This window comes from Lepisosteus platostomus, chromosome 14 (genome assembly GCF_059453375.1).
Source record: "Lepisosteus platostomus isolate fLepPlt1 chromosome 14, fLepPlt1.hap1, whole genome shotgun sequence".
Classification (NCBI taxonomy): Eukaryota; Metazoa; Chordata; class Actinopteri; order Semionotiformes; family Lepisosteidae; genus Lepisosteus; species Lepisosteus platostomus.
Window position 1 is genome coordinate 35,642,939 of NC_142624.1, and position 19,341 is coordinate 35,662,279.

The following is a 19,341-nucleotide window of genomic DNA, read 5'->3' on the forward strand; positions in this document are numbered from 1 at the left end:
AATACATACGCCCTTGGCTCCATTTCTGCACTGTTTGTCAGGATTACTTTACCCATTTTATTTTTAAAGTCATTAATTTTGATTTATTGTGTTTTCTGTCATAGCATGAGCCCAAACACACTTGTGACCAACCGTGGCAGGAAATGATCTTCTTAACTTTGAACTTTGACCTGGCGTGCTCATGCAGAATAATCCTCCAATCCAATTATGTTTAGGAGTATCAACAGAAAATTCGGTTTCGTGATTGAACTGGCATCTGTGACCCAACGAATTGTTCTCATGGAGGTTCAGAACATGTGTGGGGGGCAGATGTGAAAGGAGAAATCTGCTAGAACGTGTAAGGTTTGTATGTTAACACAAAGCTCGGTTTAACCCACTGAACCCCTGGAGCACTTCCTTGGCCCTTTGTGAAGATAATGATCTGAACTGCAGCCTGAAGGACAATAAGAAGAATACGGGCAGCAAAAGACAAAATGCACATGCATTTAAAATGAATGGCGAATAAAAGGGAAACCCATCATTGACCACTAATTCCAAAGTTATGCAATAGAATTAGGCAGGCAACCTTGATCTTTACGGTTGTGCTTCTTTATGATTTTGAATACATCTCGGACCTTAACAACATTATTGAGCAATGCAGGAGCCACCTAGGTAGGACCAGAGTTTCCCTCGCTCCCTAGAATCAGGATGGAGCTGCCACTGAGCTCCATTTAGCTCGTTTCAGCTCTCCTCGAGTTAAAACCACAACGGGTGGCCCAGGCCTGTTGCGTGAACTAACCTCATTTGCCAAGGAAGAGCTCAGGAAATGAGAAGTACGGTTTCAGGTCATTTCTAATAAGAATTTGAAATGGGGGTTAAGACTCTGGTACAAGCACATAAAAACTCCCCCCTCTTGTGTAATAATGTTCGTTTATTAATTCTTTCTGATGCAAGTCATTTTAATCATCGAATAGAACAACACAAAACACTGGAAAGTAAGACTTTTTTAAAGAAAATGAATTCCTTCTTTTTTGTGTGCCTAATTTTAGGTTTTGTTTTGGAGAACACTCATGTTACAAGAGTGGAAACTTATTGAGTAACTTCAAAGAACCAGTGGTGGGTCAGCACTTTCATTTGCTTAGATATAATTAAGTAGGAAGTCCTGTAAGTAAGAAATTGGGACATCTAGGAGGGGTTGTTTTTTTTTTTTGCCTTTAGCGCACATTTGTTTTAAAAGTAAACAGAATTCAGAGGTTATAAACATGTAGTTCTACTTAAGGTTGAATTATAGTAACACATCATAAGAACAGAGGTTACCATCTAGAGAAGGCCATTTGACCTATCTATTCCCTATGGTAGTTGGTTAATTGATCCAAAGATCTCTTGGAAAGCATCCAGGCTTCTAGCTTCAACGACACACTCCCATAGTCCTTTGGGCAAAGAATTGAGTCCTGTTCAGAGTTTTAAAGGCACTTCCTTGTAATTTTCACTCATCCCCTCTGGTTCATGTTTCAATATTCATTCTGAAGAAATCCAATTAATTCATTGCTTAGTCTTGTATAGTGCTTTTCTGGACACTCCACTCAAAGTGCTGTACATGTAATGGGGACTCCCCTCCACCACCACCAGTGTGCAGCCCCACCTGTATAATGCTCCAGTACTCTCCTCACACACCATCTGTCAGTGGTGGAGAGATGATGAAGCCAGTTCAGAGATGGGGATTATTAGGAGGCCAATGGACGCGGGGTTACAGTTAGTCTTTTCAAGAAATGCCCTGGGATTTCTAATGACCACAGAGAGTTAGGACCTCGGTTTTACAGTACATCTCATCTGAGGGATAGTACCTTTTTATAGTATAGTGTCCCCGGCACTATATTGGGGCATTAGGACCCACACAGACTGCAGGGTGAGCGCATCCTACTGGTCCCACTAACACCTCTTCCAGCAGCAGCCTTAGTTTTTCTCAGGAGGTCTCCCCTCCAGGTACTGACCAGGCTCACACCTGCTGAACTGCAGTGGGCTGCCAGCTGTGAGTTGCAGGGTGATATGGCTGCTGGCTACTGTCAGTGTTGGTGTATTTCAGGATGCTTGGCGGCTCCTCATAATCTCGCCTGTTCAGGCCTACAAAGTTCTTTTAGCCTCTGTCGCTGTAGGGCTTTTTATTCGGACTGGAAATCTGGTTGGCCTTTTCTGGACTCATTCTGGATTAGTGTTATCATTTTTGCAACATGATGACCAACATTGTACTAATGTAGGTACATAATACCTAAAGACTAAAACAGTCTTACTAATGCATCATAAATAAAAGTTTAACATAACATCTCTTGATTTAAATTCTATTCTTTCACCACTTTTTCCAACATTTTGTCTGACTTTTGAACTGCTCACTCACCCATTGCTCAATAGCTGCAATGGCATGTGAGTTGCTTCCTTCGCAGTTGCATCTTAGAGCTGTGCAGATGAATGTGAACCTCCCAGGATGCAACCTGTGATAACCTTGATTTGCTCGCACCTGTTGTTGCAGTAGGAAAGCTAGACATTTTATCCATCTACGGCATGAATGAATACAAGTTTTGACAAGTTATGGGTGTTGGTGAATTACAGTCCTATTTCAAGAGTCCTCTGAAAAGGAAGAGTGCACTGGAGTTTGAAATAATAATGGTGTTATGTATTTATTGGGAATCAATGTCTCTTCCAGTGGAGCATTTTACTGAACATCCCCCCCTTACAATTCTTCACTTTCACACTTCATAACAGCCTCAGCAATTTGCTGACAGCCAGCAGTTCACTCACTCAGCCAACAGATCAAAATAGTATAATTAGTAAATATCTTCATATACATGTTTATATTACATCTGAGAAGAAAAAATCAATTAAGATTTTGATACATCTTCAGCAGGTTTAAGTAGGTGAAATTAGGACAGACAAAACAGCTAAGCTCAGCAATCAGCTTTTTTCAAGCCTCCTAACACCACTATGGACACGACAATGGTTTCCTTACTACATTCTGCAAACAACTACTAAAAACTAATTAAAACATATGCCCTGGCAATATAATACTTGTGCACCTGTATGTGACATGTGATTGTGTAAAAAATTAGCAAGTTTACAGCTGCTGTCACTATGGAATACAGTGTAAAAACCATTTACCTTGGAGATTTATTGAGAGATGAATGAGTGATTTGAGTACAGTGAATGTCATCTTTAAGAGTGACTCTAGACATGATTTAGCAAAGTAACATGTACATTTTTAAAATAACCAGCTAAAATATTGTTTTTAGGCACCGATCATGCAAGCGTTATTAATGCCAGCCATGCCTTAAACTGATGAGAGGCCTGGACCTCCATTCACAGATCAATTAAATGGTTTGCAGTGAAAAAGCCTTGTCCTAACACAACGATGAATTGATGCCTGTTATTCATTAAAGTAAGCTTGTAGATGAAATGATGAAAAGTAATAGCATCAAATTTCAATATACTCTCTTAAATATTAGACCTAGTTTATGGTTGGCCATTTGAAAAATAAAAAAAAAACTAATGTTATTTGAATACTCGTGGCTGAACACTGGGAGAGACAGGCTACATGGAGCTATCTGACTTGCTTCAATGGAATCAGACACAATTAACCCCAGCATCTTCACTGTGGCCGCAGTTGTTGACTCCCATACCATTGGATGTGCACCGGAAAATGGATGATTCTGTTCCTGTACACTTCAGATCATCCAGCCAGATCTTCCCGGTTCCTAGAATCAATTAAACATAGAACCGTTTGTGATCTGGGACAAAGTGAGCCAGGTGAGAAAAAACAAAAAGGTGGTACTCGAGACACAGGTCTAGGTCTTTTGATTTCCTGAAAGCGACCACCCAGACTCCAGACCCACCCCTTGATTGACTCCTTCTGCGTGTGGGAAAGCTAACTCCACGTCCCGAATGGGTTTCTGAACTGGCGGGGAAGATCGAGTCTGGTGCCTTACCGCCTCCAGCAGTGAAGACCAAGGTGGCTCTCTCGAAGCCGACCATGCGGCAGAAAACTGTCGCATCAGTAATATCCCAGCTGTCGTCACAGATCGTCCCCCACTGGTCGTTATAGAAAACCTCCGCTCGTCCGCGGGATCCCCCGCCGTTTATCCTGGCGTTGACAGAATCTCAAGGCGGAAACAGAGGTTTGTGTCACTGACATGACCCGACACAGTGCTGTGGTCTTAGTGGAGGAAGATGGAGTATAAAGGGGTAAAAATATGCCAGAAAATACAAGGTATGCCAGCTTCAATGTACATCTTGTCAAATTTTAGATGTCATTAAGACAATGGTGAACCATTTCTCTTAGTATTCTAAATTGGGAAGCTTTTACATTGATGGCAAAGCAGAACAGTATCCCGAAGCCTCCTTTTCCTCTCTCACTTTTTACTGCGCCTTTCTGGGAGCAGGAAAGTAGATCTTTTACACTGAAACAAACATCTAGACAAGTTACCTGATGCTGAAGAGAGGGGTGAAGAGGAAGGGGTGAGGGGACTATGTGAGTGTTGTCCATGATTACAAAGCCAAACGACATTGATGGACACAGACATTGATGTCTCTCTCATGCCTATTTGGCCTACAGCTTTGACAAGTGGGTTGTCAGTTTGCAGACCTAAAGCTCTCCAGTTCTATGTGCAGCAACTGGAACCTCAGGCTGATAATCTTACAGCTTCCTGGTCCTGTCCTGTCATTTCTGGCTCCGGAGACCAATACAGAATACTTGGACAAGGAAGTGGTTATATCAGTGTGGGTGTGTCTGGAGTTTATGTGGCAACAGATGCCTCAGATGTTTCCCCCAAGAGAGTTGTAAGAGGGTGGGCACATCCAGAACACGTTTTTCCAACAAAGCCTATCAAAATGCTGGGTTTGGAAATGTGTTTCACAGGGCTGCAAATAATCCAGGCAGAAACAACAACAGAGTAGTATGCTATTTAAGAAGTAACATATGAAATGGCAAAAAAAAATATGAATGGTAAGCAGAAGTCTTTCAGGTTACTTAGCAAGTTGTTGGCCATTGTTGGGGCACTGCAGGTTTAAAATGGGCTTACGACTGGTTTGTCCTGCTGCTCCCTTTTCTCCTTTCTGTCCAGGAGATCCTTTGCTCCCTTTCTCACCCTGTAGTCCTCTCGATCCTGAAATGACAAGCACTGTTCCTGTCACATCGTGGGGACGCCAACCCACGTTCCACACACGTTGGGCAGAAAGGGAAAGCCAATGAGCTGTGATGCCCTGCTCCCTTCCCATTTCCTGTAAAGCGCTTTGAGTGGAGTATCCAGAAAAGCGCTATATAAGTGTAAGCAATTATTATTATTATTATTATTATTAAGAGAGACAACCTAGGCAACTCTCTCTGGGGAGGTGGGAGGAAACTGAGACACACAGTGAAAACCAAGGCGAGTTCACAGTGAGGGAGAACATACAGTACATGCTGCACACAGAGCTGGCCAGATCTGGAGCCAGGATCCATGCAGCAGACCTTGTCTGTCCACCATCACACCACCCATGGAAGCATATACTGTAGCAAACCCTTAAAGACTCCCTAGAAACAGCACGCTGACTACTGGTACAAAAGAGAGCTGGATCCAGCTAATCAATGAAAACAATACACACATACTAGATTGTATCCTTAAAATGTTTCCACGACAGATACTGTATGTACAGAGACTTCACAGATTTGCTAACCCATTGCACCAGGTTCGCCCTTGTTGCCTTGCAGTCCCTGGAGTCCTGCAAAAGAAAGAAAATTAAAACTCTTTCTCACCATCAGCATCCAGAGAGCAGAATAAAAGCCGTTCGTTCAGGCGTGCTCTGTTTTGTATGCTTTATCCCGTCTGTGAAGCATTTTGGTAAATGAATACTGCTTTTTAATCAGTTTAGCAAGAAAGACAAATGCGTCATGTTTACAAGTGAAAGTGCAATGTTTGACTTCCTCAGCAAGAGGTTTGAATAAACACAGGCAAGAGATACTGTATGAAGACAAGGTATCGAGCTGACATATGGCTTAGTGCTGTCCACTGTTATTGAATGTCTGCCTCTCTTCTAATGCTTTATGAGTTCAACAAGTATGCTCTGTAATGCAGTAACAACACTGCATTGTTATTACTAAAGACAGGTAATCATAGCTGAGCCAGATCAGCTCATCAGAGCAGACCAGAGCTTATCTGAGTTTCAGTGGTGTTAACTGGACAGGAGAGAACGTGACTTTTCCCCTGGACAGGACACGCTCCTTAGAGCACGTTTTACACAGTGGGTGAGAGAGCCTTCTATGGTACGTAGTTCCCTGTCTGCTGTTGATTTTTGTAATACTTTTTCCTAGAGACAGATCTGTTCACTGTAGGAACCAACTCCCTGCCATGAATGTCTCCACTTATACTGCTGGGGGGTGGGAGCAAATGGGGTAAAGTACCTTGAACAAGGTACAACGACACTGCAACAGGGACTCGAACCCACATCCTGTCGGGCATGAGACCAGAGACATACCCACCACTCTACATATCCCCAAACACATATCACTGCACTGTATAGCATGAATTCATTATTATATGCCACATAGAATGCAGCATATTTCTTTTTCTTGAGATCTTAAGTACATGTAATGTTTGACTTGAAGTTTCCCATATTAGATGCTAAACTGTATATTGAGTAAAATGGGCCAAGAGTCCCCTTGTCTTCTGCATCTTTTGCTCTTGTCTTTCAGCCTAGTGCCTGTTAAAGTATTTCTCCACCACCAAATTGCTGTAAAGTACACGTCCTCTCTTGGTTTGATTAAATATTTGCATTAAATTAAAGAATTGGTAACAAAACCTGCTGCCCCCATATCATGTAGCAATATTGTGAGCGTCAATATCTACGACAGTATGCAATTAACAGACTTGTACCAAGACTGAAAACCCTGGTTTCAACAGATTCTGTCAGCAGAACGAAACATCTATAATTGCTGAGATGATATGAAAAGGAAACTTAGTTTCTTCTTCTTGTAATAAAGTGCATTTAATATGCAGTTTCTGCGTACAATGACACCAAAATCAAATGAACACAAAGAGAAACATTACTGGTAAATGAACTTGAGTTTGCTTTATGACTCACAGGAAACTTACAGGGCATGAACGAGTCAACGCCTTCTGTCCTAATGTTTTACAATAACCTCCTTCATAACAATTCAGTATTTATACGATTTGCACTCTAATGATGCAGTGTACAAAGCCCTATGTCACTTTTATGTTTAAATATCTTATTGAATAAAATAAGAAGCCTGAAGCAAATTTGAGAAAATTTGTTTTTTATGATTCCCATGGGAAGACCGTATGCTTTAAATTTAGCTTTCATATGAAAAATGTGTCTTTTTTTCTCTGGAAGATGTTTGCTGAGTTAATCAGAGAACAGTAAGATGTGTACTGGACTGGATGGAACAATGGCAAAGAGTAAGTCTTTAACCTTAGTGATTAGGGCTTGATCTGTCTCAGTAGGGACCTGGCCCACCGTAGCTGTCAGTGTAGCAGATGACACTGGTAATCCATTACATGCTAAAGGTTTTTCGGGAAGAAAAATTCTGCATTACCTGGTGCCCCATTGCTACCTTTGACACCTGGACTTCCTTGTGCTCCTGGGACTCCTGAAAGACGGGTAAAAAAACACTATCAGTTAAAAGAGAGGATGCAAATTCATGGTCATGCATCTGTATTTCAAACACAGTTCTGCCTGCTCTCTTGACAGTTATTATCTCAGAATACAGGAAACAAAGGATATACATGGTTTGGGAAAAGATTAATTGAAGTCGCTGACAAACATTCTGTGGATCATTACATACAGCGGGTGATGAATGCAGTACCTGCTGTTCCTTTGTCTCCTTTTGGGCCAGTGAGTCCAGGCATTCCTTGGGCTCCTTATGTGGAAAAATTCAAAAAATAAATTGGTTCCACGAAAGACGCAAAGAGTCAAGCAAATCTGACCACATCTCTGTGCTGAGGACGGCTGCTCTCACCTGGTGTCCCCCGTAGTCCGGTATCTCCCCTGCTTCCCTTCTCCCCTTTCATCCCGGGAATCCCCGCCGTCCCAGCAGCTCCGGGAGTTCCAGGCACACCTGCAGTTTCAACACAGCTTGGAATTGCACTGGGCTGAAGAGCAGGACTGAGCAGGGCTGACCGACTCAGTCAATAAAGGTCTCAAAGCTGGTGATGCATTTCAAGATCACACAGGAGGGGGAAGCTACATTCATGTCTTTATGATCTTAATTATTTAAGAGGGAAGTGTGAGCATGTTTTTTTTGGGGGACAAATCTAAAAAGCAAAGTTGGGCGCCCCAGGCTTTTCCAAAGCCATCAGCACATTCACAAAGCGAAGTGTGAGGATCTGCTCTCCAACAAAGAAACTCCTTTTGTCAAGCAAATTGATTTCAGAAGAAAAACAAACAAGAAGTGAAAAAAATGAGAAATAAACTCTGTCTAATAACGAGGTTCTTGGGTCTTTGTAGTTTGTACGTAACGCCTGTGCGCATGACAGACTGGGCCAGTGGGGGTGTATCTACTACAAGGGGAAAAAATCCTGTTCTAGTTCTTCAAGTGTTCCTACTCCTGATGGTTTATAGAAAGGAGAGGATCAAAAGGACGTCTCTCTGTATTTTGGGGGCAATCTATCTCAGTGAGGTTAGAGGCATGAGATAAGCGGACAGTACCGGTTATTCCTCTTTCTCCCTTCCCTCCAGGGGACCCCTTCAGTCCTGGGGCGCCTGTGGAGACAGGAGGGTATAGACTGCAGGCACAGCGGAGGAAGTCGGATGCTTTACTCCACTACGCCGCTTTCTCTGGGGTCTTACCTGGGGCTCCCTTCTGTCCACCTTCTCCCGTAGCGCCCTGCTCTCCCTTTATTCCCGGGGTACCCCGAGCTCCAGGCTCTCCTCTCGCTCCAGGGGCACCTCGACATTGGAAACCCAAATAAGAGCAAACGGCCACCCCAACCAGCACCAGCCATGTATGAAAAGCAGAGAAGCATGAAAGAGTTTATTAAAAACCCTGGGGACCAAGAGAGTAAATCTAACATAGTGTGAAGACATATGAGCCTTAGTACGGTTTTTGGAAGTCATAAAATATCGGGCATATAGTGCCCTGTCCACATACAGAGGGGATGTTTTATGTGACTCAAAGAGCAGTATATAAGATCTATGACGCTTGTTAATCAGGAGTTTAAAAGGTGGTATCAAACCTTCATAAAAGTCATCATCCCCTTGATTTGCAGAAATACAATATTCATCCTTAGCATTTCAAAACAAGCACAGGTACAGTAGCTACCAAGAAGTCTGAGAAATCCTGCTGCATATTCTGTGCATGAAAAATGCACAACACCAGTTCATAGTCCTGCATATCAAAAGCAAATCAAGGGCATCTTTATTTCGGCCCCATTATTCGCACTTGCAAAGTGATAGGACTTAAGAGTCATTCGGAAAATTGAACAGGGGGCAATATCCAATTTGAAAACCATTTCATAACTGAATGACATGGACAACCTTTATCAGAGGACTTGCTTAATTATTTAATACCTCAAAGCATTCCACTATATTTTAGCCTCAGGAAGGAGCTAAAGGAACAGCTACTGTAATTTGCTTGTAATAGAAAAAGGAAAACAAAAGATGTCATGTTTCCCTGCTCAGGTGACAGAGACAAGCTGACTCCCACTGGGGCCCTCTGGACCCATCACACGTGGTGACAGACGGGATCTCCAGCTTACCCTGCACTCCCTTCTCCCCGGGTGGGCCGCCTTCTCCTTTCAACCCTGTGATTCCCCCGGAAAAATGGGAAAGATTAGCAAACAACTGCTGTGTGAGTTTGTTCTAAAAGACGTGGAAAGGGGGAAATTTCAGAATGCAGGTTAGTAGACATCTTACATGCGTTCTCTAAATGAACCTCAGATTTGATTCTGCGGCACGTCAGACAGCATTAAGTAGCAATCTCATCATTTTAAAGTCTTTGCATGATGAGCACCATCTAGAACTGCATTACAAAGAACTATGAGAATGATGAGATAAAACAAGAAACAGTAAGGCTAGTACAGAAAAACAACAAAATCAACCCAGTAAGAAAATAGTAAATCAAATGATAAAATAGAGAGAAATAATTAGCCTGGGCAAACAGAAATAATGCAGGGCTAAGCAGACATCACAGGAGTGTGTGAACCATATGGCAATCTCTGCCATACATTGCTAGAGAAGTCAGCTATCAAATATATTTCTTCACAGATATACAGTTTGTGTGTAGCATTCATACACTAGGCACTTACAGAGTGCATTCACGCTTCCTAGTTGTTTTTGGTGACAATGCTAGGGGCAGGGGATGAGTCAGCTGTAGCCTACCGTTCTGTCCTGGAGCCCCGGGTGCACCCATTGGCCCAGTAAGCCCAGCAGGTCCAGCTGGTCCCCTCTGCCCTGTGGCGCCTATCTGGCCGGTCTGCCCTTGGACACCTGAAAAGGTATTTCATTAACCAATGCAATGACCTCCTTGGATATTCCAACCAGACACAAAATGGACCCCCTAAACCTAGAAAAGCCCAATGCAGGTTATGGACAAGTAAATCAAAGTGAATACATGCCTATTTTTAAGTGGACATAGTTTTGGAGAATTAGTCTAATGTGATTGAGGAGGAGTGGAGTGAGAGGCTTTGAAAGCTAAACTGTCATCCATCCAGGATCACATTAGTGTGAGTAAAAAAAAACTGTAGCAATCTTGTTGGCCTCTTCTTCAGTGTAAATCTTGAAACCTTGAAGTTATCTGCTGCATGGAAACTGAATGGTCTAGCTCTGGGTTATCGTGGGTTCTTGAGTACTGGATGACTCCAGGAATTCAGGACAGCTTCTTCTTTGTAAGACCAGGCTCCACACAGTGTGTTGAGTCTTCTCACTCTGCTGAAGACCACGCTTCACACAGTGTGTTGAGCCTTCTCACTCTGCTGAAGACCAGGCTCCACACAGTGTGATACAGTCTTCTCACTCTGCTGAAGACCAGGCTCCACACAGTGTGACAGAGTCTTCTCACTCTGCTGAAGACCAGGCTCCACACAGTGTGATAGAGTCTTCTCACTCCGCTGAAGACTAGGTTTTTCACAATGGGTGACATAGCCTTTGGTATGTACTACCATGTGTGCTGCTTACTTTTACTTGCTAAATGTCTGCTTAAAGATCTGTTCACTATAGGATTTAAAGTGCAATTCAGTTTGAATCTTGGTTTATTTTTATTTATAAACGGGGTTTATTTCATAAGCTTTTCTTTTTTCTCAGATTTCTTAGTTTTGCTATGCATACTACTTGTTTTTTATTGTATTGAACTCTTTCTGGTTTCTGGAAAATCACTAAGAAATAAAATTATATTACTATGAAGATGATGATGGAAACATAATTAATAAATTACTAAAAAGAGTGGTTTTGACAACTCACTTCAATTTCTTCTCATATGTGATACAGTAAGTAAGTGGAAATACACAGAAGAGATAAATCAAAAGGAATCTCATTCTTCCGGGATTTGTCACAGAGAAAAATAACCTTATCTTATTTCTTGGCTTAACATGCTGGTTAATGCACTAAAGTCTATAATTACTTACCAGGTCAGATAAACACATCCTAGGAATCTCCTAGAACCCTGCTGCAATGCTTATACTTCATTTGTAAGGCGGAGACGTTTTCAGACTATTTTTTCAAACTATAGATAGGACATTCTATTGAATAATGAAACGATCTATTTGAAAAGACATGGATGACCCACATGTAGTCATTTGTTAACATTGGCAAGTCAATCCCTGATGAAGATTTCATATTGGAAATGTCAGGACATTGACAAAATGCTGAGTTATGCGGTGAAGGCTCTTTATTCCCTGAATCTGAAGGAGGCACACCAGCTGGGAGCGCAGAATGACAAGCTATCACAGATGAGATTGTTTTATTGACCACGCAACCAGCTTCGCATCTGCTTAGATGGATTTGTGTTCCTTTTACTTAATGTGTGGATAATAGCCATAGGGAATATTTTCAAATGTGTACATGAAGAATTGTTCACGTTTCAGGAACGTACTTGTATTTAAGACTTAAATATATGTTAGTCATCTTGTCATGGCCATTGTAACATGGCAAGATATACAAACAATTGCTTCTGGGAGCAGTAACAAACTATATAGAGCCGAAGGCAACAGGGATTTCAAAGGCAGAGTGAAAGAATATTCTTCAAGTGTGATGTTTCCAAGACGACATTTCCAATACTACGAGTTCTAGGATGTAACGGTGTCATCTCTACTTCTTTGAGGTCCCAAATCATGAATTTTCTTACACCCTGTTTCATAGTTTCTGGACGGCAATCATTTTAAAAACATGTAAGACATAAGAATTAAAGCTAAATACATCTAAATGATTTAAATCTGAGCATTTTCACTTGACTATGGACTTTTTTTCTGGTTTTGTCCTGCTTGTCCTTTTCACCAAAAGTCTTAGTGGCTAGTTACCACCCCAAATTCTGACATTTCAGATAAAGATGCATGATGTGGATGATTCCACTGGCGTGACAAGAATTATTCTGGAGCCTCAGCAGACCCCTACATCAAATATGGTGCAGCGAAACCTCACCTTGGTCCCCCTTCTGTCCCTTCGTACCAGGAATTCCTGGAGATCCACTCTCACCAGCTGCGCCCCTCTCACCTTTTGCACCAGGTATACCTTAATAAAAAAGTTATCTCTTAATTATAGCTGCAAAACTACAGGACATCAGAAAGGGGATGCCCAGTTAGCTTGTTTGGTAGATAGTATTTCACGGATCACAGGATCTCACCCAGACATTGTTTCGAAACAAGCCAAATATTGGCTTTGATACCATGACTGGGTAACTTGTTACCTACTCCCACTACCCTCTGTGTAAAATGTCCTTCTCGTGCTCAGTTTAAAGGCACTCCCTGTAGTTTCAGGTTATATCCTCTGGTTCTTGATTCAGTCCAGCTTGACTTTGGTGATACCTTTGAGGATTCTGAAAATTTCTCGGTTCAAGACTTAAAAGGTAAAGTTTTTTTAGCCTGTCAGATTAGGATGTTTCTTTAAGCCAATGAATGTCCCTGATTTCTCCAATATATAAATTGGAGAAACCTTTATACCAAAATGTTATACAGTATATATGAGTGTAATTATTGAGGTGTTTGAGAAAGCAAACACACATCACAGCATATCCTGCTGCGCTCCAGCAATCTTGTAACGTTGACAGCATTTTTTACAAAGTTGACAGCATTTTTTTTTAGGAATTTATGAAGCAAAAGACCTTGTGTGCAACATTTGAGGTATTTGCGGTATAAGTGAAGTTACAGAAGACGTTTTCAAAGTCCAGAACTCCCTTTGCTTCACAGTATCCAGGGCAGGAAAGCAGAGAACATCTCCCATTTTGCAATCACAGATAAAAATAAAATAAAAATAACTCTCTGAACAGCTCTGAAGAGGTGGATTGGATGTTTCATTTATGTGAGGACATGAAAACAGAATGCTTAAATTATGCCTACGAGGCGTGGCAAATCCTACATTTACTGAGTGATCGGAACATTTACCGATACATTTAGAGTCTTGGTGTCATCAAGGATGCTCTTGAATAATAAAGGTAAGAGGGGTCTTACCCACTAATCCCTGGTCTCCTTTCTCACCTCTGGGTCCTGGCAAACCTGGAAGCAGTGACACGGATTACAGGTAAGGGAGGAGAGACAACAGCCGGACAGCTGTTCTCTTATCCAAGATGAGCTGCCACACCAAAGTCATTACACGTAAATAAACCTCGCAACATAGAGAGATCAGCTGCACATCCAAAGCCAAACGTTTATCTCTGTTCAAGACTTGAAAGGTAAAGTTTCTTAAGCCTGTCAGATTAGGATGTTTCTTTAAGACAATGAATGTCCCTGACTGCTCCGATATATAAATTGGAGAAACCTTCAGATTGAAATTTTTTAAACTAACTCCTCTGGAGCTTCCACTGCGCTCATCAGAGACTTGAGTTTCCATTCACAATATGAAAACAGAAGAGGAAAACACCACCACCACCATAATTTCATATATGTTGTGCAGCTGTACCTGTGCGTGAGCCATTCATTCGTATTACATCCTAAATGGACACATTTAACCCTTCAGAAAAAAAAACCCGCTAAGAATGAATTTGTGGCAAACGCAGCATAACTTTGCAATACGTTTTCACGCCAAAAAAGGACACACGTCTCTTTTGCATTTCATAACTGAGAGGAAATATCAAAAGTAAAAAAAAAAACAGTATTATCGGATTCGTGTTATACGTCTCTCAGTATTCGTCTTTTCGCACACAGGTCTTAATTTTTTTTTAATTCTTTGGACGTCACACAGGCCCGCTCTTACATCGTTTTTCAAAGCACCAAAAAAGCGAGCACAAGTAGGCGACTGAGAAACCAAGCGCAGGAGCAAAGTTAAGCGCTACTCGCAAGAGTCAACGTGTTAGTAAGACTTGCTGGAAAAACAGACTTGCACCATCGCGCACATGAAATCCCCATCCACTAAAAATTAAGAATACTAACGTGATTGTATTAGGGATGTGTATTTATTGTGTTTATGGGCTATAAGTAAGTTATATGTGTATACACGTGTCCGAACTGTACGTGTTGAAAATATATCTGACATTTTTTTGGCGCTTAATTTCCCTTTATATGTCGTTTTGCTATAAAGTGAAATATTTGGGAATGTAAATAATATTTAATATCTGTACTGAGACAGTCTGACAAAGTCCCCATCCTCTTTACTGCAGCGCATGAGCGGACAAAAGCGGGCTTATCCGCGAACCCAATGAAACGCAGGACAAGGCTTTACTCGAGACGGCCATCCGACGTCGTACCTGGCGTCAGAGATATCGTGTCGACTCTCCTCCGCAGCTCACAGCTGCTAATGTTAATCATCTCCAGGTCCGCTTCCAGCTGCGTGATCCGGACAGGGCTCACGTGGATAGTGGCCAGGCTGTTGTTCAGGGACGAGATCTCCTCTTGCAGCTGTTGCAGGTGAAAGCCGTGGTCCGCGTGAAGCATTTCTTGTGTCCCCGGAGTCCCCTTCTCCTCCTTGCCCGCCACCCGGCTGTGCAGCTTGTAAACTGGAAAGCAGATTGCAGATAGAAGCTCTCAGTCCAACGTGCAGTCCACGTTTTTTTTTCTTTAAAGTAGATGTTTAAAAGTCTGTGTAACGCTTACGGCCGACCTAATGCGGCAAGGGCGCCCGCCTGAGCCCCCGTTGCGTTACATCTGTTTGTTTCTGAAGTGTTCAAGGAGTTTTGGCTTTAAACACTGAATTATTCCAAAACAGTCTCTCTGTTTTTTTACTCATCTACTGTATTAAAAAGAAATGATGTATGCTATGTATTCATGTGAAATTAATACAAAAATAAATTAATACTTGTGGAGGGGGTGATGATAATAATTGATGGCTGTAAACGTTTCTCACTGTCATGAAATGCAATGGGGAGTGGCACGGTGTCACTGCTGTCAGTGTCAGTGCTGGGGCCCTGGGTTCAATTCCTGGGGTGCTTTCTGCTTGGGGTTTGTAAGTTCTCCCCATTTTCTCCCTCTGGGTGCTCCACAGTCTACAGTCCAAAGGCATAATGTTAGGTTAAAATGGCTTCTAGAACAAACTGGCCCTGGGGTGAGTGTATATCTGTGTGTCTGTGGCCCTGTGATGGACTGCTGTCCTGTCCAGGGCGTGTGTGTCTGCGGCCCTGTGATGGACTGCTGTCCTGTCCAGGGCGTGTGTGTCTGCGGCCCTGTGATGGACTGCTGTCCTGTCCAGGGTGTATCCTGCCTTGTGCCTGTTGGTTGCTGGGATAGACTCCAGCTCCCCTGAAACCCTAAACTGCATGAAGCAGTTAGAAAATGGATGGATGTGTGGATGAAATGCAATACTTTACCTCTTAATTTGTTATTCCTGAAATACCTCTGCTATACTTCACTTTTACTTCAGTAGTTAAAAGTGAAGTCCAGCAGAGATATTTCTGTAATAACAAATTAAGACTCAGAATCCTTACCTTTGTAAGCCAAAAATCCATTTCCTATGGTCAGCAAGATGAGATATACAATAATCAGTGTAAGAACTCCTTTTCTCCCATTTCCAGTTTTTACTTCTGAAAAGATATAAATAAAACATGTAAAACTACAGTGAATACAAAGGTTTTGTCCTTCAGTGTTACAGTGATTAAAGATTAAATACTGAAAATTAAGTATATATAAACATTATTATTATTATTATTATTATTATTATTATTATTATTATTATTATTGAATATTAAACATTATTTCTTATCTAAAAAAACTGATTTTTCATATAATTTTCAGACAGCACATGCAGATACACATTTATACATAGCTAATCCTACTAATCTTTAAGTTCTTACCATTTGATTCAAGTTGGAAATGGCCAGATCTGTTCAATTGCATGTCCAAATCGTACAGAGGATTGTTCTTAGTTAAGATAATGACTTCCTTGTCTTCTTTGTCTACTGATGTTTCCATTAGATTATACATGTAACTCCCATTTAGTGATGAGATGTTGGAGGCATGGAGTTGCACTCCTATTTATGTAGCACTTGGCAGTATTTCCCAATCCACTGCGTTCAATAAAACATGCTGGTCTAGTGAAATTATTTAAAAATGCTATTTCAGTGATTTCTTTCTTCGTTGTTTGCTTACTAGGAAATTGTTAAGTTGGAGAAGTGATACTTCTTATGCTTGGTTTTAAGTTTTGTGACAGAAACATACACTGGGTTCTGTATGATAGGAATTTAAGATTCAGTCTGGCTCATAGCAGAAAAGAAACCAATTTTATGCCACTTCCCATTCTTAAAATGGTGAGGCATACTGTTGCTTCTCTGGTGTGAAATGCAGTGAAAGGAAAGTAAAGTCTACAAGGAAAGTGCGATGCCCCGTCCCCTATTAGGTCAAGACAGGAAGCAGTCTTGTCATGGTTAGACTTCATAACATAACGTGTGTGTGCATGCGTGCACATGCTTCTTTTAATCTGAAGTACAGATTAGCATGAAGGCAGGTTTGAATAGGTAGAGCACCGGGCATAGATTGTAGAGACACTACCTGTCCTCTTCCTTTATGAGCCACTTGTCCATGCTAATGCTGAAGTCCTGAAGTGCTGGCATCATGCTGTGTCAGTAGCAAGAGTTTTGTTATTAAAAATGCCCTGGGGTGTCATTTCAGGATGCTGTCCTGGATTACTGTGCAGCATGACACTGGGCCAGACTCTGCCAGGGGCACTTGTGAGTATTCATGGTGCTGAAGGGGGTGACACTCCCCCCACTTCACAGCCCACATCTGGCGCAAAGTGATTGCTATCTTTCCAGTCCCTCAAAGAAACACCTGTCCAGCAGGTGATATGCAGCCAATAGCAAGGTGAAGCAAACATTTCCAAAATGCCTGCTGGAGCCCAATTTGACTTTCTGTTGTGTCAGATGTAAGTGTTCGTGTGACAGACGTGCCTGCACAGATTTGGAAACTATGTGGAACAGGGATGTGTAAGCCCTTATTATTGGCTATTGATTTGCATTGCTCTTCTCTAGACTGATTCTAGAGGAACACTATCTGCTTTGTAAGTGGTGTAAGTCTTATTACTTTATACACTATATTGAAACACCCTCATACTATACTGTGCAGTCACAATGGATTCAGGGAAGAAAGTGTTGCAAAGCAGCCTTGATAAGCAGAGTCTCTAGAGCCTGTATGAACTTGTGTTATACTTAAGTATTTCTTTTCTACATTTTGAATTTTGCTTTTTTAAAATCTTTTAAGGAACATGTCTCATGATGGGAGGAGCATGTATTAATAGCCTTGAAAACGAAGGCCACTTTTTCCTTTATTCTGAAGAAATATGGTCTGGCGCACTTTTGAAATTTGGGATTTTTTTCAGTGTGTCAGGAAATCTGGTTACAGGAACAGGAAAGACTCCTCCAGTTTTGAAATCTTTAGGGAAATGTAAAGGACTCACGAAGGCAGCATGCAGTATGCGGTATAAAGGCCATGCTGTCCTGTTCTTTTAGAGTCTTTCTGTTTTTCATTTCAAATTAGTTCTCAGTTACATAAGTGGATCTTTGATTAACCTCATAATAGGATTAATTGGAACCCTTTAATTGGCTTTGGTTTCTAAACATGTTGCCTCTTGCCTTTTAGCGTTGCCAGGACGCTGGGGTTACACCTCTACTCTTTTCAAGAAACACCCTGTGATTTTTAAGGACCACAGAGAGTCAGGAGCTCGGTTTTTACGTCTCATCCGAAGGACAGCGCCTGTTTACAGTATAGTGTCCTCGTCACTATACCGGGGCATTAGGACCCACATGGACCACAGGGTGAGCGCCCCCTGCTGGCCCCACTAACACCTCTTCCAGCAGCAACCTCAGATTTTCCCAGGAGGTCTCCCATCCAGGTACTGACCAGGCTCATACCTGCTGAGCTTCGGTGGGTTGCCAGTTGTGAGTTGCAGGGTGATATGGCTGCTGGCGTATAGTGGTTATATATATATAGTGTTGGATATAGTGGTTTGTGTGCAGAAAATGCACCTTACACTTAAAACAAATGCTCCATTACCAGCCTTATAACATTTTGCTACAGAGCTGTTGATCTTTTGAAATGGAATGTGAAATAGAAAACTGTGGTATTTTCAGAAAGATCTTAGCAGGGCTGTATGGCCATAACCATCTAACATATTCTGTGTAAGAACAGGAGACTCACAATGAGCAGCGATGAATGGTTCACATCCTAGAACAATATTGGTGAATATTCAGGCAGAAAAAGTAAATTAAAATAATAAAATATTAGAACCAAATCAGAAATAATCACGCAATTAAATTTAGATAATTTAATGCAAGTAACTAATCATAATAGTTCAGTTAAATGAAAAAGAATTGAATGACAGTCTTGTTGTCATCATTAAAACTTTTAATACATTTCTCAGATTTAGCAAATAGTGTAGCAGCTATTAACTGCTTCGTAGTATTCCTGACTAATCCACGCCACCTACTGGACAAGTCTATCCAGCTGCTGTTTATACCAAAACATTTGTCATTATAGAGCTGGTTTTAGCTCTTTGGGGTTTCTTTTAAGACGTAACCCTTTTGAGAGTCTCTAAAACCAAATGAAGAGACATTCCAGGACCAGTTTCATTTTCAATAGTCGTTAAGTGATCTTTGATGTGGTTCACCCTGCTATAAATACTGCCGTGATACCAATAAAGCGTTTTTTGTTGATCCAGTGAATGCTGGGAACACTGCGGTGTAGATGATAGCTGCTATTATGCATTACTACCTTTTGAAACTTTTTTTAAAACTCATCTGCCTAAGTATTATAT

At 41.5% G+C, this 19,341-nt stretch overlaps 1 protein-coding gene across 1 annotated transcript; it reads right to left on the reverse strand.

Moving 5' to 3' along the window:
• Nucleotides 1-2,625: 2,625 nt before the first annotated feature.
• Nucleotides 2,626-16,660, reverse strand: marco (macrophage receptor with collagenous structure). Its single transcript, XM_088606009.1, has 16 exons — nucleotides 16,388-16,660; nucleotides 16,022-16,117; nucleotides 14,849-15,097; nucleotides 13,617-13,661; nucleotides 12,592-12,681; nucleotides 10,339-10,446; nucleotides 9,717-9,761; nucleotides 8,809-8,907; nucleotides 8,668-8,721; nucleotides 7,979-8,077; nucleotides 7,826-7,879; nucleotides 7,556-7,609; nucleotides 5,680-5,724; nucleotides 5,046-5,129; nucleotides 3,954-4,124; nucleotides 2,626-3,722 (listed from the first exon to the last, which is right to left on the reverse strand). Exons 1-16 carry the CDS (start codon nucleotides 16,515-16,517, stop codon nucleotides 3,592-3,594), a joined length of 1,554 nt encoding a protein of 517 aa, XP_088462135.1. The 5' UTR covers nucleotides 16,518-16,660; the 3' UTR covers nucleotides 2,626-3,591.
• Between the last annotated feature and the right edge of the window lie 2,681 nt (nucleotides 16,661-19,341).

Excerpts from the sequence above, each read along its gene's own strand:
- marco (XM_088606009.1), bottom strand. The coding sequence starts at position 16,517 with ATGTATAATCTAATGGAAACATCAGTAGACAAAGAAGACAAGGAAGTC. Across the intron at positions 10,447-12,591 it reads GGGACAGAAGGGGGACCAAG|GTGTCCAAGGGCAGACCGGC; the intron begins GTGAGGTTTCGC and ends ATACCTTTTCAG. Across the intron at positions 9,762-10,338 it reads CGGGGCTCCAGGACAGAACG|GGTTGAAAGGAGAAGGCGGC; the intron begins GTAGGCTACAGC and ends GGGGAATCACAG.